The 27,821-nt window shown below is 35.9% G+C and overlaps 1 protein-coding gene across 3 annotated transcripts in view; it reads right to left on the bottom strand.

Annotated features, from left to right (window-relative positions):
• The window catches only part of ABCC4 (ATP binding cassette subfamily C member 4 (PEL blood group)), a 274,791-nt gene that overhangs the window by 48,049 nt on the left and 198,921 nt on the right, over positions 1 to 27,821 (bottom strand). For all 3 annotated transcript variants that reach the window (XM_072622112.1, XM_072622110.1, XM_072622111.1), the window contains exons 21-26: positions 15,849 to 15,999; positions 12,944 to 13,063; positions 10,859 to 10,969; positions 9,674 to 9,774; positions 7,950 to 8,141; positions 2,803 to 2,958 (exon numbers count right to left, since the gene is read on the bottom strand). In XM_072622112.1, coding sequence (XP_072478213.1) covers positions 2,803 to 2,958; positions 7,950 to 8,141; positions 9,674 to 9,774; positions 10,859 to 10,969; positions 12,944 to 13,063; positions 15,849 to 15,999 — 831 coding nt within the window. The remainder of the gene's footprint in view (positions 1 to 2,802; positions 2,959 to 7,949; positions 8,142 to 9,673; positions 9,775 to 10,858; positions 10,970 to 12,943; positions 13,064 to 15,848; positions 16,000 to 27,821) is intronic.

The following is a 27,821-nucleotide window of genomic DNA, read 5'->3' as shown; positions in this document are numbered from 1 at the left end:
TCCATTCATTCATTCATTTATTCATTCCTGACACTCCCCTTATCTACGTTTAGTAGTTGTATCAAAAAAAAAAAAAGAGAAAGAAAAAAAGATTTTTGTTGCAGTCATGCTGGCTATTGGAAATCAATACTTATTATCATAGCTATCATTTTAATAATCCATTCAAGAATTTTCCCAGGTGACAAAGTCAAGCTCACTTGCTCTATATTTTGTTGACCTGACTTTTCAAATTTTGGAAAATACGCATACTTGTTTTGTTTCTTCCCAAAGCTTGATTCAGGAGCTCATTCTTTCATATTTGGATGAATGGCCTCTCTGCCCGCAGTCTTTCTCCCACTCCAAGACATCATTCTCAATCTTCCTAAGGTGAAGGTCTTATACTGTGACTGTCCTGCTCAGATAACCTTCTTTGACCTCCAGTCTCCACTATCCTGTCTCTTTAAGGTCTGTCAAAATTTGACTCCAACCTATCTTTCCAACCTTATTAAACATTTATTTCCTTTAACACATTCTATATTCCAGTCAAAATGGAATACTTATGTAGGTCATCTTGATATCTTCAGGGCAATTCCTCTGTCCCTGAATTATAAAAATCTTTGTTTTCCTTCAAGGTTCATTTCAGATACTCCCCCTTCTGTCAATACCCTGAGTTGAAAATGTTATCCCCTTCCTCAAACTTGCATACGGTACTTCATCCATAACTCATCTTTGCCTCTCTATTCTCTAATACATCTATATTCCAATGTATCACAGTGCCAGGTTATCTTCTGAGATTCTCTTCCATATATTTTGGATATCTCTTGTATATTCCTAGTTAAAAAACATGCTGTCTTCCCTATTATGATGTAGGCTCCTTGAGGAGAGGCTAGTTTTGCTTTTTATTGTATACTTAGTACAGTTCTTGGCACAAAGGAATTATTTAATAAATGTTCAATGACTTACTGTCTATCCTTTTGTCATTCCCTGCCTTCCATGGATATTTGACAAACTTCTCTGGTCATGCATTTCTTTGGGCATACCTCTTTTTGCCCATAATTTTCCCATAATTATGAAAAAAAATTCCCATAATTTTTTTTGCCCATAATTGGCAGTATACTGCAATCTTTGTGCACCATATATCTACATCTCTATTACCCGATCTTTTGATATGCATGGGAGATAACTTGTTGTGAGAGAGCTTTTAAGACGGAAAATCAAATGCTTATAATAATAAATTATAATCAGTATAATTAACAAAAAGTTAGGACAGTAGGATTGGGTACATCTTAATGAATTATATAACTATAAAGATATGGTTTACTGCAGGGTTTTGTTTCAGAAGCCCTACTATTCCCTTTCCATATTTTCATATGGATGTTGATATGTAAAAAAATTCTCCTAAAGACCTTATAAAAATGAGAATTAGGCACATAGGTTGGCAAGTATTTATATGTTTTTAATTTCAGCTGTAATAAGTGATATTTTCAAGTTGTTTGGAATATTCCTTTTTTATTACAGAAATGCTCATAGATCTTTTCCCTTTTTTTCGTTTGTTTGCTATCCTCCTAGTTTCATTCTTATCTTAGTATGACCTAGAACCAAGCTTTCTTTAAACTCATTTTTCCCTCTACTATACCTTTTATACGCAGACCTTGTTCCTAATTTTCCTTTATCCTTCAATACAAGGTTTTACAGATGAGTATGCAATCTGAACCACTGTTGCCCTTGGCTGGCTGATCTCCCTTTTTGACAAGATCAATTGTTTGTTGTCTAAGCCTCTTTCTTTTAGTCTCAGAATTGTGGCTACCACCTTACACTTTTCCTAATTATGTAGGAAATGATGACAGTCTGCTTTGATGACTGTGTTTCCTTTCCCTAACACTCTTCACAAACTTGTCAGTAGAAGAATGGAAATTAAAAATCCTCTGTTTCAGTGCCTTAAAAAGAGTAAGTGCTAAATATCTGCTCAATTTTGATGGAATCAACAGGCCATTATTAAATACCCACTAGGTGGAAAGCAATGTGGGGAAGCTAGAGATAAAAACAAAAGAGAGTCCCTACCCTTAGGAGTTTACATTCTAGAGGAGAATTACATTTAAAGAGATGACTGCATATTTGATCATTTGAAGAGCAAGGTTTCCCATAGGCACTAAGATATGACGTGAGCACTGAAGGAAGCTAGGCATTCTAATACGTAGGGAAGGTAAAGCAGAGAGATATCCAGGCATGGGAGAAAGCTTATGTAAATTTATAAACGTCTTATGTTAGATGAACTAACAAATTAGGAGAACAGCTAGTAGGCTGGAAACCAGAGTATGTGAAGAGGAATAATTCACAATAAACTCAAAAAAATAGGCTTAAGTGATATTGCACAGGGCTTTAAAGGCCAACACAACAAATTTATATTTTATCCTAAAGCCATTGATATTTTGAATGGGGTAGGAATTGGGGAAACAGGGAAGACTTATATAGGCAAACTTTAGATTATTTTGAGAGCTGTGTGAAAAGACTAGAGAGGCAAAAGACTTAAATATTTCCTTTTTCTCTACGGCAACTCTTTGAATACCATATATCTGGAGTGTGCTTTTCATGGTGTCCTCAAAACTCTGTTTATCAATCAATAATACTGAAGAACCAAGAAAACTTTAATTAAAAAACATATCAGCGTAACTTATTGCTATACAAAACAGCAGTATCTGTAAAGAATATTTTATATTTTAAAATGATGTTTACTATATGGAAAGGAATAGAAAAAAATATCAAAATCAAGACTAAAAATGAACTTACAATGCCATTACAGAGAATACCATGAGAAGTCCATACCTGAGGTATGATTGACATCTTCTTCCGTAAGTCATGAAGTCCTATTTCAGTTGTCAAAATCTTATCAATCCAGATTTTACCATCAGGTTCTGACAATCGAAAAAGTGCCGCAATGAGGGAACTTTTCCCAGCTCCTGTTCGTCCCACAATTCCAACCTGTAAACAGAACCAGTCCAATAATTTTAAACTTTTTTCTTTTCTTTATTTTTTGCTGATGAAAAAATGAATATTTTCATGACAAATATGAAAAATTAGAATTATACTTCTGATAGGGAAAAGCCACTAGTGGCTTAATGCCAATCCATGAGAAGTCAGTTCCCTCAATCATCTTTGTTTCCATATCAGAGCATCAAACATCATGTGAATTTCCTATATCAATATTTCCTATATCAATAAGAGGTCTACATAACTGGAATAAAAACACTTGTAACAAGAATACACCCATTTTCCAGGGCTGTATGAGTTCAACTTAGTTATTCCTGATAATGAACAAGGCAACATCCACTGTAATGAAAGAAAACATCTTTCAAATCCCAGAAAGTGAGTTTCAGTGATTTAATTTATAAAAGGATGATCAGTAGCTAGTTATACATAACAGCAACAACACCCGTATAATCCTTGCTGATTATATTGGTTCTTTCATCTGAACAGCTCAAAACATTTTATAAAATAACACTCCCAAATTTCATATAGGAAAGCTGTAAGGAGAATAAAACTTTTTTTTTCCCCTAGAGAAACACAAAAACCCCAAAGATTTGAGAAATCTTTGCAAGTGATTCAGCACATTTCTAGATGTAGATAAAATAAATAAAAACCTAGAGAGAGATTACACTGTAAAACCAAAATAATGGACTCTTCAATAAAATGCAGGTCTATTGTAATGGATCATATACAGTATATTATAGATATGTTAAGGATCCACAAGCAGAAACTGGTATCTATAGGTCTAGCAACTAGAAACTGCCAAATAGGGATTATCTAAATGTAGAAAGCATTTTTATTCAAGGCTTAAACATGATGAAGATAATTTAAGAAAGGCTTTTATTGAGGTAATAAACAGTGAAGTAAAAACAACTCACTTAATGAAATAATCTATTCCATCTAATCTAAAATGTTTTTTTAAACTCCATCTATTAACGCAAAGGTATCAAAATGCATGTATTTGAATCTATTTTTTTTTAACCTAATAAAGTCTTCTACATTAGTTTTATTATATCAAGTGCCTTGAATCTGTACTTTGGCAAGATGTACCTATCCAATGGCATATATGTCACACAGTAGTTCAAAGCATCCTGAATTGGCAGTTAGTAGGCACAGGTTCAAGGTCACAAATAACTCAGTGACAGCCCTGCACTGTTTTCATTTTGTTTTTGTTTTTTTTTGATGCAATGCTCTCCTCTTAAAAATGAATTCACAGAGAAACATATATCTAGATATAAGTGCCTTGAGTACAGATTAGTGGCTTCTCTGTAGAAATTAGTTTGTCCATAAACGGTAGATTGGCCACGCCCAAATGCAGAAAAACATTTAAGCCTATTTAAAATTACTAGGATTCTTAGTTATGACTTCGGGTAAGTACAATAAATAAAACCCTGCCCAAATGGGAACTGGTTCTACTGGATTTCTCTGCTTTTCCAACTCATCAAAGGGAAAAGAGCTCACAAGGACCTAACTGGTTTCAGTGAGAAGCATGTTGATGACAAATGTAAGTAACTTCCTATCTTTCATAGGGCTTTTTTAGTTTCCTTACTTTAGGGTCATTGTAATTAATACACTTCTATACAAAAAAGTACATGGTCTTTAACATCTACACAGCACGCTGTGATAGCTGCAGGACAAGATACAGAAGCTATTAATTTACGCAACCGTAACTTCACCTTGGAAGGAGCCACTCTTTCACAGAACGAATAACAAGTCAGGGTGGGCGAGTCATAGGACACACTGATTTATTTTCAAACTTTATACTATCTATTACAGGTGATAGTAGGCTGAGAAAAGGCTTCTGAGAGCTCATTTGGTTGAGCTGAAAAACTCTGGACTTAAGAATTAGAAAGTCATGATTCAAAGTCTCACTCTGAAACATACTTGGTGAATGACCATGCATAAGGCTGGGCCTCAGTTCCTTATCAGGAAAATGAGGATAACATTGCTTATTCTTCCTACTTCAGTTTATTGTGAGCAAAGAGCCGGATGGACCATATAGTCCTATGTAAGATTTATAGGTTTGTATAACATCTATACTTACATTAGAAAACCATGATTCCAATTTCCACTCTGAAACATAATACTATCTGTGTGACCATGGTCAAGTCCAAGTCTTAGTACCTTATCTGGAAAAGGAGGAGAATATTACTCATGCTCCCTACTTCACCAGGTTATTGTGAGGAAACAGAGAAATTGAGGGAGAGGGAGAAAAACAGGGATAAAGGGAGGGAGGGAGAGGAAAAGAAGGCGAGAGAGAGAAAGGAGAGCATGAAGACACAGCTACTGTAAAATTCTTTTATAACTAAAGCTCCTGTATAATATTTCTAGATAAATAAATGGAGCTAAATCTGATATTGCTAACAGACCCAAGAAACAAATCAAAAGTCAAGTTATTGTAACATTATAACTCAGAGTCTTACAATTCAATTTTCCCAAAAACCTTTTAAAATCTCAGGTAATCCAGCAATTTCTTTTAAGTTTTCAGAATACAAATTTGGGGTCAGCTTCTAATGTTTCTCATGCTTCTCTATGTAATGGGGATTCTTTAGGCAGTTCACATATTATTGCCTTGTTGGTAGCTTAAAAGTCACATTCAAAAATAACGCAGTTAAACTTGATGCTAAAAAGGCTGCATGAGAGGAAGGAATGCTATGCTTGGAGCTGAAGGAACTCAGGTTGAATCTGGGCTTTGTGCTTGTGTGACCTTGGGCTAGTCAATGAACTTTCCTGGGCGGTTTCATCTCTAAAATCAGGCTGGACCAAATGATTTCCATGGAATTTCCTGGCTCTAAAGCTACCGTCCTAAGTAAGCACATTGTTTGTAACCATAAGATTCATTCTGGCACTAAAAGTAACAGCATTTCAGTGTCATTTTAACCAATATCATTAATTTTTTCTGTCCTCAGACTCTCTAGATCCATGTTTGCTGAGTGCTGTTAAGGCATTCAGCATTGCATTCATATTTTCATGTCAAGGAGGTATATCATTCACTAAATCACTGCTCTAGTACACGAAATGGGTCTTATAAAGGGGGAGGGCTTAAAGAGACTACCTTTGAAAACTAAATGCAAACTTATACCTCAGTAATGGATGATTCTAGTTACATGGGGGTAAGCCTTTGTTACCTTGCTGTTTCATATCAGCGTATCATCATTCATTTATTCATTGTACAAACACTTAAAAATTCTTATTATGTACATTTGTTGCTGCTGAGTCATTTCAATCATGTCCCATTCTTGGTGACCCCATTTGGACTCTTCTTGGCAAAGATACTAGAATGATTTGCCATTTCCTTCTCCAGTTCATATTACAGATGAAGAAAATGAGGCAGTCTGAGGTTAAATGATTCACATACCTTGTAAATATTTAATGCTAGATCTGAATTCTGGTCTTCTTGATTCCTAAACCTAGAAAGCTCTATCCACTACACTTACCTAGTTATTTACCAGGAAAAATATAGAACTTAGAAAAGGCATTGATTCTGCCATTAGGTAGAAAGGTTAAGACATAAATAGATCATGACAGAAGATATGATGCACTAAAGAGATACAGAACAAAGTGCTATCTATCTAAGGACAAAACCTCAGTTGTCAAGTCTGGTTCCTTCTATTTCTTTAATTTCTTTCACACATCTCTCCCACTGTCTCATTCCCCTGCTCTGTTTCCAAATCATCTTCCCCAGCAATGGCTTAGTTGCCTATTGCCAGCTACTGCAAAAGACTCTTCCCAAGCTACCATAACTCCAGTGTTCCCTACATAAGCACAGCAGAGTAATGTTCCCATTGTAGAACTCTGATCATATCATTTTCATATTCAGAAAATGTGAGTAGTCCCCCAGTGAATTCTAAAATCCTTAGCTCCAATTTCAAGTTTTCTACAACTTGGCCCTGACACATGTTCTCAGCTTTATTTCATGAAACTCTTAATCAAACATGCAGCCCATCATTCATCCAGACGATTTACATTCCCTACAATTTCCTCCCAACTCCTCATATCATATACCATGATAAAGTTAAGGATAGACATAAGTTAGGTATAAAATTATATCATGAATTAGAAAAACAAGGAAGAAATTACCATTCTGAATTATGGATCAGGAAAGAATCTGTGACTAAACAAGTGATCTTCACACTAGCCACCTTCAGTAATCCCTCTATGTGACCTCTTTCTTAGGGAACTGAACTTGAATCAATATAACAACTGCTTTTGAGAAGGGCACTGCCCTGTGCTTCCACCCATCAATCTTGAGATATCTTAGAACAAAACACAGTTTGTTGGCCACTTCAACCTTATATGTGGTCTCTTCTTATCAGAATGTAAGCTTCCAGAGGCCAAGGATTGATTAGCTTTTGTATCTGTGTTTCTACCAATTAGCACAGTGTCCGCACATAGAAAATGCTTGGGAAATGTTCTTTTCTTTTATTTGTCCTATACCTGTAATGTACACTTCCATTCCCTCTCCCTATCTGCTGATACACATAGCACATTTCAAGTCCTAGCCTTTCTTAAATCCTTTCTCTCTCCACTTCTTCCTGGATCTCAGCAGCACCCTGAATATGGCTTATGCTTAACCTATTCTAGGTTATTTGGATACCTGTCTTAGATCCTCTACTAGCCTGTAGATTCTGAAGTGGTCAAGATCAAAATCTGTGTTTTATTTCTCATATAACAACAGTATATAATACAAAACAATAGCCACTTGACAAATGTTTGTCCAATTAAATTAAATATATCATGAGGCATAATGCAACTGAAATCAAGATTCAGATTACGCCAGTAGAAAAGAAAATAGTGATTCACAATAATGTGTTCTGCTTCCAGGGCAGTAAGATATTAACAGTCTAACTGTGCCTGTGGAGGAATGAAGATTGGACAACACTGAAAAGTAGAAAAGACTGATATGTTTACTGTTTCTCAAAAGGAAAGAAGGTGGTAACACATACCTTTTCTCTTGCTTTAATGAGTGCAGTCAGGTGCTTCAGTATCACGGGTCCATCCAAACTATAAGTGAAATTAACATTATCAAAGACAATCACTCCTTCATCTGGCCAGTCTGGGGGTGGTCGTTTCTTGGATTCCCATGGGGCTTCTGCTTCAAGATCTGTATACTCCATGACTCTTTCCACAGATATCATCTAAATGACAAATATGAAAATGTAAACACCAGAATTAGTCTGGGTCAACAGTATTCTTTTGAATTGGCAAAAGGTAATTGATTACATAACTACTTTTCAAAAAAATATTACTAACTGGCTATCAGATAATTAAGTTGTAGCAAAAGCATCTATTTGTATATGCCTTGTTGAGAAGATGAATCTGCCACATGAATGGATCTGGATCATTCTGCAGCTTGTTCATCGGGAATGCAATGAAATTATGACTTTAGCTAACACAACTACAGTATTGAGAGCAGGTGCTGCTAGATGAGTCATTTCCTTACATGCTGGGCATGAAACATATAAAGTTCTGTGCTTGTCTTTCTTACTTCTTTCCATCATTATCTAAAAATATTTATCCAAAAAATTAAGAGTTCAAAACAATTTGCCAAATACAAAGGTGTGCAAAGGTTTTTTTTTTTAATATTCCATTTGAAGACTGATCAGTTATTTACAGGTAAGACAATTACTCCTAGATTAGACTTTCTGAGACGAATATAACCTATTTTCTGGCCACTAGAGACTTATGTAGTTTTCAATGAGATGAACTTATAAAATGTCATTAAAATAAAAAAAAATGATTAAAATAAGATGTTCACATCTAAATAACAACTTTATCTTCAAATGACCTGAGATTCAATAGGGAAAAACAACCTAGGCCTGTAAGTGACTTAAACAATGGTAAGTATGATGGAAAATTAGATGATCTTCTGCTACATTCAATGTCCAACTTGTCCTGTATTTTCAAGTTAAGACTCACCTAAAAGGCTCTAAAAATTTACTATAAAGTCACCTCCAGTGTAATATAAAAAAAAGAAAGAGACCCTTTAGTCGTTGCAGGGTTTTGATTTATTCAGTGATCTGAGATATAGTGGATGATTTGACACCCTTACTCTCAAAGAAAAGGTAGGCATTCACCCCCGAGTAATCTGCAGTCATGTCAGGGACGCTGACAGTACATCTTGTTAAAATCAGGTACTATCTGAGACCACACTTCAACCCTCAACAACCTCTTACTGGTTGGAATAGCCAGCTCACTACTTCTTCCTATTCTTTCCTAATCTTCTAGTAGAAATGCTAAAACTTAAAAGACACCATAATTCAAAGACTGGAAAATCATCTCCCCACCGAATATAAGCTCAAAATATTTAGATCATTCTATATCAGAAAAGAGGACCAGCTCATTAAGAAATAATAAAACACAGTTTTCTAAAAGGCTTAGCAATAACCTTACTAGTATTTTAGAACCTGCCTCCTACAGAGAAATTTATTACATTTGAAGGCAGCTTGTGATGAATCTAAAACCTGCTGACATAGCACACAGAAGACTGAGAAAAAGATGTATTACATTTTATTTCGCATTAACTTTAAACAGATGGAAGAAGGATCTTAAAAACTCTGTTAGCCACAATGTAAAAATAACAGTTTTAATATTTTCAACAAGAAATGCTTTTATGTCACTTAATAGCAAGGGAACTTGAAAAGACTAAGAATGTAAAGATAAAAATTACCATATTCTCAAGTTCGGCACTTTGTCTAACTCCCCACTGGAACATTCCCATGAGCGTGATGGCATAGGACAATGCCAACCCAACTTGCCCAGCATTCAGAGCTAAAGGAGGAGGAGGAAAAGGAAACAAAATCAATTCAACATTATCAAATCAAAGCCCAGTCACTTCATCTGTTTCACACATAAGTGAAAGATTCCAAGAAGCAGCTTTTTTTCTATCACAAATGTAGCAGTAAACATTTTTTATGACTATCATGCTCCTGTTTTTTAAAGTAGTCTTACTATTAAACGGAGATAATTTGGAACTCCAAATTCTAAAAAATTAATGTTAAATAAAGTATGGTTATTTTTAAAAATAATCATGCAACTTGAACTTTAATGCAGCAAGGTTTTATTAAATGCCTCCTCTGGGATGAGAACCATACTAGATAATGGTGATACATAGACTTCCTGTCCTCAAAGAACTTATTTTCTACTGAGCATGACACAGATACAAAATACACACTGAGGGTTATGTGGGAGTGAAGACAGTCACTGTGGGCAGTAACAAGGGGGGAAGCAGGAAAGGCCTCCAGTAGTGAAGTGAGAAAACAATCCAGTTAAGGAGGACATTCTGGACAAAGCATGACAGAGAGGCAGGAGATTGCATATGGTGTAAAGGGAGTGATAAGAAAGTTACTTTGGCATTAATGTCAAATGCATGAGGGAGTCTTGAAAGACTGGCTGGAGCCAAATTATGAAAGGCTTTACATGCCAAAAAGAAGAGTTTGCATTTGACCATAGAGGCAACAGAAAGTCCACAATACTACCAAGTATTTAAGCTGGAGAATGATATGGTTTAAAAGCTGAATATTGTACTGGCCTAACTCTTCTTCCTCCTCCATCCCCAACAGACACTTCTACAAATGCTTCATCTGCCAAAGCACTCAGTTTGTATTTGGCTGCCTTCATCAAATCAGAGAAAGATAAAAGGAAAAGGCAGACCACAAAGTAGTTCATCTAACTGACCCACATCCATGCCTCACATTTAACACAACACATTTTCAGTGTTTTAGTAGCAACCCATGAAAAACCAAACCGTTCAGGACTTGCATTTCAATATGGAGGCGGGAGTTTCACTGAATAACTGTAAACACAACCATAAATTGTAATCATACCATAAATAGTTCATTCCATCTGTACTTACTTTGAGCTAGAACCAGGGAACCAAAGGAAGTGACTATAACAAAGATGGCACAGATGGCGTCCAGACGCACAGCAAACCATCGGGACGTAGTCAAAAATAAGAACCAAGCCTCTAAAATATATAAATCACAATGGGAATAATGAACAAATAATCCAGAATTAGATGTAAATAAAATGTGAGAATATTTTATTTAATTGGACTACAAAAGATACATCTTAAGTTTTCTAAGACTTTAGCCCAAGTCATTCAATATCAGATACACAGACATGCCTAGCAAATGTGAGGGACCTCAGAAGATTGTGAAACGCTCAGTAACACAAGATAATATATATGGTATGAATTATGTCAAATGGTGCAACGACCTTGTATGATGGATGCATTGCAGATTCAACCTAAAGGTCATTAACAGAAGTCACACTTGCATAATAAAAACCTGAGCTTTCTGAGTAAGCTAAAAAGAGTGGAAAGAATCCTGGACTTGGGCATCAAGTATTCTTTCCACTTGACTCTGGAACAGCCTTTGCCGTTCACTGGGTATATGACTTTTGGCAAGTCAGTTCACGTCTCTTCACCTACAAAATGAGTGGGTTGGAGAATAATAATATAATAACTCAAATTTATATGGAGCTTTAAGGTAGGCACCACATTTTACATACATTATTTTATTTAAGTCTCAGACCACCACCAAACAGGACTATTATCCACATTTTGGAGATGAGCAAAGAGAGTCACTTAAGCGATTTGCTCATGGTTACACAGCTGTGCAAAATCCAAACCAAGATTTGGTTAAATCAGGAGTTAATTTTAACAATATTTTTCCCCAAAGCGTTCATCATGAATTACGGCACTTTGTGAGAAGCTGCCTTGATACTTTTTCCCATTTTGAATGTAAATTCTCAGAGATGAGGAACCTATCTCCACATTCCTTGCCCCAAAGCAGTTAGAACCACTGTTACTACCCTGCATACACTGGATACTTGAAGGTCTAGTAAGGCTATTTCATGTCACCCTCTTGTTAGAATGACTGTACACCTTTAAAAAAACCCCAGTAAATAATGGACTTTGAATGTTTACATACAAAACATTTTTATTTCTATATCCTAACATTTTCTTTTAGGATGGAGATTACTAAGTCTAGACTGGCAGGTATTTTGAAATTTTGTCAAGATTGGAAAGTTAGTGACATAGTGATTAAAGCATGTGGGACATGAAGTGTATAAAAGATTCAGGAACAAAATTTTTATCTTTAGGGCTTGATTGTTCAAAAAAAAAAAGCCTTAGCTATACTTTTCACCATTTTGATGCCCCTAGAGCAGCTGGAGTCTCATGCAAGAGTGATTCAGTGATGCCTAGCACATAGTAGGTACTTAATAAAGGTTTACTGATTGATAGAAAAAAATGATGTCCAGTATTCATTTAACATACAAGTATTCAAGACACAGTATGGTACAATGCAAAAAAGCTATGGGTGTGAAGAAGGGGAAGATTCTGGATGTCCCTGAATGTTCCACTTACTAATTTAGGAAAATCATCTCACTGAGTCTCAGTCTTAGAGTGAGATTGTAATACTTGACTCCTAACAGAATAAGTTTGCCAGAGATCAAATAAGAAAATATTCTCTAAGAGACTAAATATAACTTCTCTAGTTTTTCAGAAGCTGCCTCCTACAGGGAAATGTATTACACATGAAGACTGCTTGTTGTGACTATACAAACAGCTGACACAGCACACAGGAGGAAAAACGTATGGGTGTAAACCGTTCTTAATACCCTAACAAACAGTAAAGGGGTGGTAGAAATTGGAAGGAAAGAGGAAAACTTTGACTATGGAAAGTACTATTTAAACAGTGAAGGAGAAGGGAAAGGAAGGCGTATCAAGGTAAAGAGGGATGGTAGAGAAAGGGAGGGAGGGAAGGAAGGCACAGAAAAGGGAGAAGAAAGCTAGCAGTAGGAAGAAAAGGACAAAGGAAAATATGTCAGCTCTCAAATTAGGAAAAAGTGAAGGCCACCAGGGTGGGGAGGTCACAACCTAAACAGGTGGTAAATCATTCATCCTTTGCAAAAATGTTCCCAAAGATGTACAGACCTGAATGAAGATCCTGATGAGCATCAAATAATTCCTGGAATCTCTGCTCAGCTCTGTATGCCCGGATGGTCCAAAGCCCTTGAAGAGAAGAGGACAGATGGGAAAATACTGGGCTCCGAGCTGCAAAGCAAAAAGAGAACCAGCTTACTCAGGCAGAACAATGCCATGTTCTTTGCTCAGCCCCACCAGTCATAGGATCCAGAGAACTGGAAGGTTTCTTAGCAATGATTTTGTTCAACCCCTCATTTTATAGGAATAGAAACAGAACTAAAGTAACATGGTGAGAACAGAAACCTAAAAGCAATTTCTAAACCAAGTGACGTTTTTAGTTTGCAAATGAAACCTGTCAAAGAATAGTTCTGGGTGCAAATGAAGATGAGGCAGCTTGCTCTGCTTTCAGGGTTTATTTTGCTCAATCTTTGGGCAAAACAGCTTTTACTTGGAACATCTGGAATTAAAAGTCTTGGTCCAATATCTGTTCAAATGACCTTCAATTGCAAATTAAATCCATCTGGAACAGTGCTTTTGCTAGTTGGAGTAATTTTTCAACACTTGAGTGAATCTGAGGAGCTCTTCCTTTGTGTATACCATGCTTGAATAGTCTCTTTATAGGTCACTCTGAAAGGGGTATCCAGGTATTGTACTGGCATCTGTTCTCACATGACCTGCTCAGCAGAGATGGCTTTCAGGAATCCCGACTTTAACTCCAGGAGACCTGGGAGTGCTTTTATGACTGCATAGCTGGAAATTTGGTGCTGTCATTTGGTCTTCATCATAGCACATGACGTTCCTAGCACATTTTCAGTACTGGAATGTAGGCTTAATTGCAAGGCCAGGGCTCATAAACATGAAAAACCCTACTGTCCCATAGAAATTCATTTTGGCTTGGAAGTTGATGTCATGTTACATGGCAGATTGTATCTTTTATCTATTCTAAGAAAGATCTGCTTTCCAAATACTGTTTAACAACTCTCATTCCTTCAGCACATCAGTCTCTAGTATGCTACTAAAATGGCATAATTCAGCCACAGGTTTTCATTCTCTGTCATCAATGGGATTATAAATAGTTTGTCAAGGCAGATCAGGATGTGACTTCTATCTTTTCAATAGCAAAATCTCACAGTCATCAGCATCCTATCCTTGAGTAAGTAACCAGTGAGACTTTGGGAGAAGTACAGAATGCTGGTTTTAATTATCCTTATACTTGTATATCTACTAAGAAGAGAAGTTTAGGAAAATACTGGGTTGTTTATAAAAAGAACAGGTTTTTCAAGGACAGATTGACGGTCTCCATCTAAGGACAATCTCCAGGCTCTGTCCATATCAATGCAAGAAGAAGGGAAATCAAGGAAGGGTCCCAACTCTCTGGATAGTCACCTTGTGAGAAACTTAGGAAGATAGGAAGAGAATGGCACATGGCAGGCAATTTATAGGTGTGCTGCCTTGAGGGAAGGAATATCTACACAAACCTTTTGGAGTCTCTGCAAGGAAGTTCTGAATTGTATGGATTTTTCAAATGATAAGTCATAAAGGAAAAGAGAAGAAACTACTTAAATCACTTTTAGTGTCAGATTCCTGAATACTGCATAAGCAGCAGGTGAAGACTAATTAATATAGAAAATCACAAAAAAGAAAATTATGCTTCTCCATTAGTGCAATATAGATGACATTAAGCCAATGTTTGCTAAAAGACTGTATGAGCTAATGACTTCCAGAAGTGTTCCCTGAGTTTATTTATATATTAATTATTATTTATAGATCATTCCCTTATTTTCTTCTTGTCCCTGTTATGGGGTAATATATATTATGGCACAGCCCCAGTCATTTAAAAATGGAGAGTTTAATATACTAATTAGCTTAGTAAATTATACATTTACTCTTCTCTGCTCTTTTCTTTCTTTTGAGGATATTGTTTCAAGATCCATTTAAAGTGTGAAGAAAAACCAATGAGAGAGATATGATGTTTAAATGCTGTTCCAGGTAAAACTCAGAACAGCTAATAACTCACTGTTTAGTTTCTCTACAATGCTTAGCACCTGATACATGATAATTGCAACTAGCCAAAGAGAAAGATCTTTCTGAACTTTTAATGACATATCAGTAAAAAACTCCTAGTACATTCTCTGTTTTTTTCTTTTTCTTTTCTCAAACAAGGAAATACATTAAATTAGGAAATTCCATTTTGCATTTTAACCAGAAAATGAAAAAAACGGTGCAATACTTTTAAGATCAAGGATACTCTTACAAATAATTTTGATATGACATATGAATAAAAAACGACCAGCCACATAACTTGCTGCTAATCCTTGCCAGTTCATCAAGTGTGACCAGTACCATTTAGAGGAAGTAGATAACTTTTTGCTATAAACAAGTGGTGGCTAATGACAGTATTCTCTAAACTATTTGTCAGTAAGTGCTTGATTATCATGAAATGGAACAGTATATGTGGCTTTTTAAAAATGAAACTCCCAGTGTGGAAACTTCTACTAATGCCTAAACAGCAACTCTTCCATAATTCCTAGTCCTTAAGAGTTGCCTAGGATGTAAGACTAGCCCATAAACCCCTGTTAATATGCCCAGCTCTGCTCTTTTATCTCCTTCTCCTCACTGATCTTCCTAGGGTTCTGACCAAATTTTATTCCACTCAGAACAAAATCCTTACTTTTTAGAACATATTCTTCATTACCTCCGCACTCATCCCAGGTTCACTGAAATTCCTTAACCCTCTTACCAATATCCTTCTTTATTGCTATGGCCCCAGACGCGAACTAATACTGCTTTAAGCTACACGTGGGAAGACTAATTTTACAAGTTAAAATAAGCAAAATATGACATTTCCCTTAAATTATAGATTAGACTCAAATCAATTCTATTAGTCATCTTAATTGAGATTTTCCTTACTCACTTGTAGATTCCAGACGTTTCACATCTCTTGATGTTTCTAAGAAGTAGCGTCGCAAAATAATGAAAATAATACAAAGTGGAATTAATGGAATCGCAATCCATGGGATCACAGCTATGGCCACAGCTACCACGCCAATAATTTGCAGCAGTGTCTGAAACAATAACAGCAAAATGTGGTTGTTTATTAAGAATTCTTTGGAAGGAAGTAAAGAGTATTTTGATGGTCATTTTATCAGTTAGGATCACAGTAATTGTTATTATTCAACATCCTATAGATAGTTAAAATCTCTTTGCCAGAAAGGTAGGAGATGGAGTATAATGGAATATGAAGATAATGGAATATAATCAATAGTATAAATTAAAGTTTTGTAAAATTTGGACAGCTAGGTGGCATAGTGGATAGAGCACCAGGCCTGGAGTCAGGAAGATTCTTCTTCCTGAGTTCAAATCTGGCCTCGGACATTTACTAAGCATGTGACCCTGGGCAAGTCACTTAAACCTATTTACCTCAGTTTTCTCATCTATAAAATGAGCTAGAGAAGGAAATACTCCAATATTTTTGCCAAGAAAATCCCAAAGGAGGTCATGAAGAGTCAGAGATGACTGACGAGAAACAAATTAAAAGCATGAGGTGTAGGGTTGTGCTGCCTAACCATTGTGAAATAACATTTGGAAGGTGCTCTGCACAGTGCCTTGTACATAGATGTTAGCTATTACATAAATGTTAGCTATTAACAACAATAATAATTGCTATTATTACTGTAGAATAAGGACTGAAGGGATCTGGAGGTTATTTCAAGGGTTCCACAAATCCGTATAATAAGCAATTATTATGTTTCAAATTTCATGAGTATGTTCTTGTGATGAATAAGATAAAAATGAACGTAAAATTTATTTACTTTCAGCAAAGTACAGGCATTTATTGTGCATGCGTTGCTGATATTGTGTGTGGTTTTTTTCCCTACAAATTGAAGGTTTGTGGCAACAGTGTGTCAAGAAAGTCTACAGGAACCATTTTTCCAATAGCATGTTCTCACATCATGTTTCCATGTCACATTTTGGTTATTCTCTCAATATTTCAAACTTTTTCAGAGATCTCTGATGTTACCATAACAGTTTTAGGGCCGCACAAACCATGCCCATATGTTATATTTTACTGCTAAATGTTCTGTGAGCTCTGACTACTTTTTCTATTGGCCATTTCTCTCCTCAGGCCTCTCTATTCCCTGAGAAAAAATAATAGAAAAAAAATTACATAAACTTAATTGATAAAGCAGTGGCATCATATGAGAAGACTGACTCCAATTTTGAAAGAAGCTCTAATGCAGATAAAATACTATCAAACAGCATTGCATGTTACAGAGAAATCTTTCAAGAAAAGTTAATCAATGTGGCAAACTTCAATGTTGTTTTACTTTAAGAAACTGCCTCAACCAGCCCACCTTTCAGCAACCATCACCCCAACCAGTCAATGCCATCAACACTGAGGCAAGACCCGCCACCAACCAAAAGATTACAACTTGCTGAAGGCTCTGATAATAATTACCATTTTTAGTAATTAAAAAAAAATTAAGGTATGTATATTGTTTCTTTACACATGATACTTAATAGCCCCACTTAATAGTCTATAGTATAAACATAACTTTTATATGCAGTGGGAAACCAAAATTTTGTGTGACTCGCTTTATTGTAATATTTGCTTTATATCCATAATATCTCCAAAGTATACCAGCATAAGTATTACTATATTCCCAGTAGATTTTTATCATGTATTTTCTCAAGTTAATCTGCAAGTTTAAAAATGGGCTATCATATTCAAAAAGAAAGTTGGAAACTACCAGTGCATTTGTTTTTTGTTAAGTTTTTTTCCAAAGAGAAGAGAGGACAGAACTGGGATTCAGAGGGCTGGGACCCTCAATCTATTTCAGTTAATTTTAATCCAACAGACATTAATCATGTCATTGTGTAAAAAGGCAAGGGCCAGAAATGAGTCTACCAAACAACAACCAAAGTGGATGAGGAGTAAAAGATACAGAGTGGTGACCTGGCAATTCTGAATTATAAAAGTAAGATTTTGCTAGACACTGAATAGCTAAGTGCCAGTTTACTGAACTCCTATTCCCTAATATCCTATGTTGATAGAAGGCAGTACTGAATCTGTTATCTTTAAAAACCAAACCAACACAAACAAACAAAATGAGACAAAAGCATTGGGTTCTGGGTCTCAGCGAAGTATGTGACTGGGTAAGTAGGGGCTGTACTGATTCATTATCTCATTTGATCCTTAAAACAATTCTTCTAAATATGAGGGCATGGATTGCAGTCTACATTTTGCAGATGAGAAAGTAAGACATCAATAAATTAATTGCCTTGCCCAAAGTTAGTGGGAGAATTAGAATCCAGGTCTACCTCAGTGTTCCTCTCCAGGCTTAATTTAAGACCATTCCTAATGAATGTCTTAAATGGGCAAAACAATAAAACTTCTGACTTCTTTGGAAGAAAAGCAGTACCCAGGAGGTTAAATTATAATATCTAGCTAAAGCCTCAGGCAAAGTAACATGTAAGTATGAAATTGTCTTTTTTTGATACCTAGGAGAAAATATATTAGGTCAAAATTAGATCCTTTTCAAGGGTCTAGATCTGAGCAAATTACCTTAAGGCTACCAATTCACCCCCAGGAAAGAAGTAAACAAAATCATATAGAACTTTTTTCTTGAATTTAATGGTGGAAGATAGATGAAATGAGGCAAATAACATATTCACGGTTAGCTACTTATGTATACTCTGAAGGAACAAGACAAAACAGAACTGTAAAAGACAAAGGATTTTGATAAAATTATCTGTCCAACCACTCAAAGACTGCTTTCCTGAAACAAATTTCATCTTCTCCTTTCAAGTTACATAATCAAGTTCCCCACTGACTCCAAAGAGCCCTTAATTTCCAGGCCACTTGTCTGACAAAGGAAAATCCCTTAGGCCAAGATCTAAGTCATACTCATTAGATGCTGCAAAGACTATTAAAATAACAATAGATCCACACGACCCAGATGATTCAGACCTGTTCCTCAGAGTCACTATTAGACTACATGGTGCAAGTATGGTCACTGGGGAAAAAAAGCACCAATCAGTCAGCATTTATTATTTATTAACAATGTACTTTGTGCCTGGTGCACAGGGACGGAAGAGAAACAGGGACTGCCTTCAAAAGCTTGCAATGGATAGGAGTGGGGAGATTACATTGAAACCTACATAACTATATTCACAATACGCACAAAAAATAGGTGATAAGGGGCACAGACAAATAGGGAGCTTCATTCTACTGAAGGAGTGGCTTCATTAAGATGGAAGCAGCTGAGTTGCATTTTGAAGAAGACTTAAGTATTGTAAGAGGTGGGTCTGCAGATTCAGAATATGGGGGCTTGAATCCCATCTTTTGTCACTTAGGAGTGATTCAATCTAGACCTCTCCCATCTGTAAAATGGGTATAATAAGACTTCCATGGCCTACTTCTCAGGATTGTTGTGAGAAAGAAAAACATTTCATGTTTATATATATAAATATATGTATGTATGTAGATATATATATATATACACACATATATCCCATTATAAATGGGAATAGCTATTCTCAAGGCCTTCCCTCTAATATTTTCCAAGATTTACTGCCCAGAACTTGTGAGATTACTCTTCAGAGAAGCTAAGTACTTGCCTTCATATACCAAACTGAATAGGGAGAGTACAGATAAGTAGAGACCTTTCTATTAGTACTACTAATCTAATGAAAACAAAATAGAATCCCTTATGTACAGGTGCTACAGGCTGGTAATCTGGAGCACATCCAGCAGAGGGCAACCAGGAAACCATAACATAAGGGGATCTACTGAAAGAGTTTGGAATTCTTAGTCTACCGAAGAGCAGAATAGGGAGGGGACACTAAAGCTGTCAAAAATATTTGTGCAAATATTTGAAAGGTCTTCATAAGGAAGAGGGATTAGGTCCTGTTTGGGGGAGGGAGAGAGGTTGGCCCCATAGGATAGAACTACTGCCAATGAGTAAAAGTTACAGAGGGAAAAGTTTCAGCTTGATAGAAACATTTCCAACAATAAACCTGTCTAAAAGTTGAATGGGCTGCCTTGAGACATAGGAGGTTCTCCTACATTGGACATCTTCAGACTGGAAGCTGGATGGTCCTTGTAGGTTCTTATGTGTTGGGCTCTATAATTTTGGAGGTTTCTTCCATCTCTTTCTGACATTCCTACTTTAGGGAAGTCACCAACTTGGTGAAAACAGAAGCATATTTTCTTTTGTGGATACCTGACTCTTTAATACCTAGACTTTCAGCTCATTCATCTATCATTATAACCATATAACAAAATAAACAAAAACTAACACTTTGCCACATGACTAATATGGTAGTACAATGTGGCAGATGTCTTTGTAACAGTTAATGGGAAATTTTATTCTCTCTCTCTACTGGACCATGGAAGAAAGATGGTATGTTATAACCCATGTCTATTTATTCAAGAAAGCAAGCAGAAAACTTCAAAAATAAGCAAGCAAACAAATATACAATAACAACAATAACAAAAATCCTCAATAATTACATTTGTTTATTAGGAGGAATAAGGATAAGGGATGGAAAGTAAGCTTTGGGGTTGGAATGATGATAACGTCCAACTGGGACACAACCAGTTCTTTCCATTTTTGTCTTGGGTATATATGGTTACATGTCATATATTTATGCAAATACTCTACACATACTGGGTACCAAACTTACATTTTAGATATTTAGAACAAAGGTTATTTTACACTTAACAGTTTCTGTTTTGTTCTAGCTGCACTGATTTTCTTTGTGCAAAAGGTTTATTAACAATTCCATACAATTAAAATTGTCTACCTTGTCTTTTATGGCTATTTCTTTCCTCTTTGTCATATTTCTCACTCTAGATTTGAAGGGTGCCACCATCTAATCACCTATGCTTATTTTTTAGAATGAGATTTTTTATTTAGGCAGCTAAGTGATGCAACCGATGGAGATTGGGACTTGGAATTAAGAAGATGCGAGTTTGAATCCTGCCTTAGAGAATTACAAGCTAGGTAAAATGAGGAAAATAATAGCAACTCTCTCACAAAGTTGCTGTAAGGAACAAACGCGTTATAATGTAATGCACTACAAATTTCGGTTTTGTGTTGATTTAGAACTTATTGTGGTATGGCATAAGATTGTGGTATAAGTTTATTTTCTGCCAAACTGTCTAGCCACATAGGAATGTTTCACTAGACGGTTTGTGTTCTTGGTTTCATTAAATACTATATTCAGTTCCTTCTGGTTCTTGCTTATCTAGTATAAGCAACTGTTCTAGTATTACATTTTTATTCTAGACCCTTCATTATGCCAAATGGATGTCACTATTTTTGTCTTGTTCTATAAGCTCCTTGGAAGTTTCAGTGGTAAAGTCTTAAAATGATAAACTGAAATATTACTCTTCTTTTTATTATATTGACACGACTCAAGCATGTACAACAAACAATGTTTTCAACTGTTTTCCTTTATTTCTCTACTTTATTACTGTCATGAAATTTTATGATCATGGTCTATATGTGTACCAATGGTATATTTGGTTTAAAAAAAATACACAGTAAAGGGAAAAAGGGCAGGCATTTTCAGATTTCCTACAACAGTAAACAGTTTTTCCCCTCAGAGTTTGTATTCCTGAGTCTTCATTCTATTACCTCCAACTTGATATTTGCAACCTAACATCCAGAAAGCTGATGGGCCCAGCTGTCATCACCATTACTTCTTTGCTACTGTCAAACTATAATGAAAGGTTAGGTCAAAGTTTCTTAACCTGGTGCCTGTGAATTTGTTTTAAAAGGGAAAAGAACCTATTTGTGCAAAAATATTTACAGCAGCTATTTCTGTGGTAGCTAAGAATTGAAAATCAAAGACAAACCCATCAATTGGGGAATGACTAAACAGAAAACCATGGTAAGACTTATATGAACTGATACAAAGTGAAGTGAGCAGAACCAGAAGTTGTACAAAGTAACAGCAATATTGTAGGATAAAAAACTGCGAATGACTTAGTTATTTTCAGCAACAGAAAGATCTAAGACAATCCCAAAGGACTAATGATCAAGCCCACTATCGACCTCCAGAGAAAGAAATGATACAGTTTGAATACAGACTGAAGCATTCTTCACTTTTTTTTTCACTTTCTTTCTTTCATTCTTTTACTTTTATTCAAGTCTTCCTGTCCAAAATCAATAACATGGAAATGTTTTATGTGACTGCACAAATATAACCTATAGCTGATTGTGTATTGTCTCTGGGAAGGGGAAGCGGAGGCAGGGAGAAAAGGACAGATTCAGAACTCAAAACTTAAAAAAAACTCAAATGTTATAAATTGTTTTAACATGTAATTGGGAGAAATAAAATATTACATATATGTATACATATGAAATATATTGATAAGCACATTTCAACTCTTTTATTTATAATCATTTGTATTTTTTGCTTATTTAAAAACAACGTTCTGAGAAGAGGCTGATAGGTTTCACGGGTTTTCCAAATCAGTCCAGGATACAAAAAAGATTATGAACCCATGGTTTACCTCCATGTCCTTACTCCCTAAATTTGTTTTCTAATCAATGGATTCATCACACATTGCTATGACACAGAAGCCTATCTCTTTAATGTCAATATTCTTGTGAAACTATATTGTTAATAATGTTGCTTAATTATTGTTAATACATAATTATTGTTGTTAGTAGTGAAATAGTACAATCCTTAAAGAATCAAAATTGAGGTGACCTAAAAGACAATGGGGAGATTTTAGGGGGGCAGAAACAAATTGAAGCACATTGCTAAGGATGACTTTCACTAAATAAACAGTGTAAAAGATAGCATAAAATGTGTGATCAGAAAGTTACACAGGGAAATTCAGGTATAATAGATAGAGAGCTATGGAATTGGTACTCAACAAATGTTAGAAGATCAAAAGAATTTCTGGAGAATCGAGGGGAAGATGTAGGTAAGAATCACATAGGAGGAGAAGCTACGAATAGGTTGTAATCTAAAGGTAGGACCAGCAATCATGAGGTCATACATTCACTGAAGTACTAATGAAATCTGGCTGTGATTTATTTAATAAGCCTGCCAAAACGGCCAATATTTCATACAAATGTCAAACTGTCAGTGCAAAGCTACTGTTCTCATTCTCTCTCAAAGAAGTATAATTAAAATATTCCAAGTTTTACTAAAAATACTGTGCATGGTCAATATTCTTATCACATTTCAGATGACATAAAGTTAGAAAGGACAGACAGCCCTGGAAGACAGTGATTAGATCCAAAAAGATTCTGATGGCTCAAGGAGCAAACTGTATGATAAGGTAACCAAAAAAACAAACAAAGCAGGTAGTCCTGAATTGCAATAAGAAGCACAGATTCCACAAATAAGGAAGTGAGAGCGCAAATATAATTAACACCTCTACCTCCACAATCTCTTCCTCTGACTGGTGAGCTCATTCATGAACTTCCATCTGAAGAAGTATCAACATGGACTATGCTCACTCCAAACTCAGTTTAATATGTAACTCCCTAGACTACTTCTCCATCTCTCTGCTTCAGAGGACTAACTTTTGCGTGCTGATAATACCACCTCTTCTAGAGTCTCCTGCTCTGATTGGCACGTTAGGTCCCAAAACTCCATGAGGAAAAATTCATGCTCAATCACAACCCAGTTCAGCTCATGCCTTTCCCAGATTACTTCTCGACCTTTTGTTTCCAGTCTGTTCTAGAACCCCACCCTCTAACCATTTACAGCTCTTTTTTTAGGTACTGTCTTTTCCCTCTAGTGGGCAGACTATTTTAGTGCAAGGATTGTCTTTCTTTGCATTACCAGTGCTTATCAGAGAGTATGGTATCCCTACGCAACATTTGAAAAAAAATATGTCTAAGCTCTTACAAGGACTGTTATCCTATGGTTCATGCACTTTTTTTTTTTTTAATTTGGAAGCAAAGGGAGTTAAGCAACCTGCCCATGGTCACACAGCTAGTTAAGTATCTAAAGGCCACATTTGTACTTCGGTCCTCCTGACTCTGGGGTCAGTGCTCTATCTACTGTGCCCTCATAAACTTTTTAAAAAATTCATAATTACATTTCAATGCAACTGGTTTCCTGTTCAATTTTATGTATTTAAAAAACTTGATTCTGAGAAGAAGTCTCTAAGCTTTACAAGACTGCAATGGAGGTCCGTGACACTGAAAAAGTTAACAAATTCTAGTTTCAGAAGAACATTTCTAAGCTGGAGAACATTCGGGAAAGCTACCAGAATTGCGTTAGTCCTATAACCCATACCATCTATGGATCAGTTAAAGAAACGGATGACGTAAGCCTTGAGAAGACACAGAGGGGACATGATATTTGTCTTCAAGCATAGGAAGGAATATAGAAAAGTAACACGTATATGGAAAAGAAATGAAATTAGTTCTGATTGGCCACCAGAGGCAGAACTATAACCAATGGATAGAATACGAAAAACAGGAAATTTAGGCTCAATGTAGAGAAAATCTTCCCAGTAAATAAAACTGTCCAAAAATGGAACGCTCTGCCTTAAGACATAAATGGGAGCTACCTCATCAGAGTATTAGAACCAAAAATTGTCATATGTTGTAGTAGAGGTTCTAAGAAGGTCAGCTGTAGAATGGAGCTCTGGACTTGGAATCAAGATCTTGCCTCAGATACTTCTTAGCTGGGTGATGCTGAGCAAGTAACTTAAACCTCAGCTTTTGTTTCTTCATCCGCAAAAGGGGAAATAATCATTAACACCTAACTCAAAGTTATTGTGAAGATAAAATGAGCTAAATTTATATGAAATGATTTGCAAACCTTTAAGTTTTATAATGCTATTATTATTATTGGGGGAAAGGAAGCAAAGGTTGGACTAGATAAAGGTTCTTAACCTTGTTTTGTGTCATGGATCCCTCTGGCAGTCTGGTGAAACGTAAAAGACTCCTCAGAATACTATTTTTAGATTGAAATATTAAAAAAATATGTTTTTGAATATTTTAAACTTAAGATGAATATGAAATACAGCTACCAAAATGATCATAAAACAAGGTCATGGACCTCAGATTAAGAATCCTCTGGATTAGAATGTTCCTTCAAAGTCTGAAATCCTATGATTCTGTTCATTCTTCTGATTCTAGGCTTTGTGAAAGCCATAATGCTACCTATTTGCGGTTAGTAGCAAAATGTATTCTTATGTGCAAACATAACGCACATACTTGCAGATTATTCTGTCATCCTTCCTCCCCGTAGCCCTTGGTTGTATATAATAGAGAGGTAAAAAAAAAGGTATTTGAACACTGAATTCACTCAATCAGTAAATAGTTTTGTGCTGAAAACTGTCTACTTTATTTATTAAAATAAAATCACAGTCATTAAGATTTCTAACATTTCTAACACTTCACAGGAGCTAGAAATCTTTTAATACTGCTGTCAGTCAGACTCTAACAATCCTGTTCCAAGTTGTGATAAGTACAAATCTTCCAGATTGCCTTAAACTATTGATTATGCTGTAGATATGACTTATGTGCTTATAAACAAAGTAGGATTTCACATCTTGGGCAAGAAGACAAGGCAAGATTTTACTTATGATTCAGGGTAAAAAAAAAAAACCCAAAACAAACCAAAAACAAAACTTGGTGCACAGCTTTTAATCAGCAAGTTGTTTATTGATGTAGGTAATTTTTTAGATACTTATGCATAATGATTTTGGAAAAAAACATGAGATGATATGAAATTATCTTTTAAATAAATGAATATTGGGTAGAATATTGCTGCTGCTTCATATTGCAGCTGCATTAAAGATACTTTGGAATTCTGGAAGTGATTAAAACATAGATCGCCTGAAACAACAAAATATTATGATTGAGAGCATCGAACTTGCATCCAGGATATCTGGGTTCAAGACCTTATTTTGTCACGAAATTGCTGGGTGGGCTCAGTTGAATCACTTGGGGTCTATAGACCAAAGTTTCCTCATCAGAAAAATGAGAATGTTGACCTTCCAGCTTTTACAGTGCATGACTCAATTCAGTTCAGTTCAATTAAGTTATACAAATATTTATTAAGTAAAAATTGTGTGAAAGGGCATACCCAGGCTCCCTTGTAGGCACTGGCAGAGAAATAAAACAGAGACAAAATACGGTCCATGCATTCAAGCTTTATAATTGAATAGGGAATGTGGCATAAACTATTTGTACTAATGTGGAGTGTGACAAGAAGGTTACGAAGTGATACGTGAAGTGTGAGGGTAAAAAGGGAGGGAATAATTATTCATTATATAGCAGTTAGTCTGCACTAAGGATTGTGTTTAGCACTTTTTTTAAAAAAAATATTATCTCATTTGATCTCCACAACAACCCTGTGAGGTCGGTGCTATTATTATCCCCATTTTACAATTGAGAAAACTGAGGCAGAATGGTTAAGTGATTTAAACCAGGGTCACATAGCTAGTGAGTTGTCTGATGCCAAATGCGAACTCAGGTCTTCCTGATTCCAGGCCTAGCACTCTACCCACTGAACTACCAGCTGTTTCTATTATCTACTGGGGGGTCAATCAAGGAAGGCTTCTTCTAGATCAAGTAGATACAACATTGGACCTAGAAAGACCTGAATTCTAATCCTACCTTGGATATTTATTCAACTTCTGTAAGTCTCAGCTTTGTCAACTGTAAAATTTAGACATTTTTAATTTATTTGTTGTAATTTATTGCTACCATTATTAAGGGTTCCACAAGAATGCAGCATTTCAATCAGTTTCAAAGGATAGATGGGAAGTAAAAAAAATGGAGGGTAGGGAAGGTGAAATGGAGTTCTATGTAAGGGTAGCAATGTGGGAAAAAGTATAGGGCTGGGAAAGTTAAACAAATGTAAAAATAAGTTTGGCTAGAATACACAATATGAGGAGGGGCTTTGTGTAAGACATTATAGACTTGAAAGCCAGCCCAAACACTGAGCAGAAGGTATCCAGCATGACAGAACTGAGAAGGAAAAATTGGGGAGGAGTGAGGGTCAAGGGACATATGCAACAGATTTCATGGGGCTCTATTTTTCCTCAAGTGCATTAAAACCCAATAAGACAAATAAAGCCAAAGTAAACAAAAGGTTTTGCAGAGTCAACAGAGACTGTGTAGATCTGTAAGGCTTTTCCATGTAGGTATGTAAGGACTTTCCCCCTTCAGTATCAGCGGTAAGTCAGCAAGTGCAAGGCATATGCCTATTGAGCACCTGGCACATTCTGGGGTGTCTGGAGGTCAGCTCCATCTTTTCCACACCTGTGAGCTTTAGAGGTCCCACCTTGGTTGGGCCCCTTTTCCTTTATCAGTGCCATTTCTTTTGAGTCTCACCTACATCTCTAAACTATATGAAACTAGAACTCTATGGAAAGCCAAACATTTGTTTAAAAAGTTGAATTAAATTTTAAAAATTTAAATTTTAAAATTTTAAATTTTAAACAAATCTGCTCTATACCTGTACCCTTACGATCAAGTGAGATGATATAAAGCATTCAGCACAGTGTGTGGCACATAGTAGGCGCCATATAAACGCTTATTCCTTTTCTTTCCCCCTTGTGTTTCAAATTGACCTCCTTATCTTTTTCACATCAAGTTCTTCTTCCGTTCTCTTCTAATCATTCAATAAAGCCATGGTCCCAGGATTAAAGAGAACAGTAAGGAGACTTCAAAACATTTTCACAAGCACAAAAGAAGGCAGATTGGGAGATGCTTTCTACTATTTTTTTCTTTTAGTGTTTGGAGTTTCAGTTTTCACGTGGTTCAGTACTTAGGTTTTAGCCTTTTTTATAGACACTAACTGGTACAAACTTTTGGGCTACAGTGAGAATTCAGCGAAGACATCAGCTTCTCTCAAAGCCTAGAAGTTATCTGGCTAGAGGCTGTACTTT

Source organism: Notamacropus eugenii, chromosome 6 (genome assembly GCF_028372415.1).
Source record: "Notamacropus eugenii isolate mMacEug1 chromosome 6, mMacEug1.pri_v2, whole genome shotgun sequence".
NCBI classification, from domain to species: Eukaryota; Metazoa; Chordata; class Mammalia; order Diprotodontia; family Macropodidae; genus Notamacropus; species Notamacropus eugenii.
This window is presented reverse-complemented; position numbering and strand designations above follow the sequence as displayed.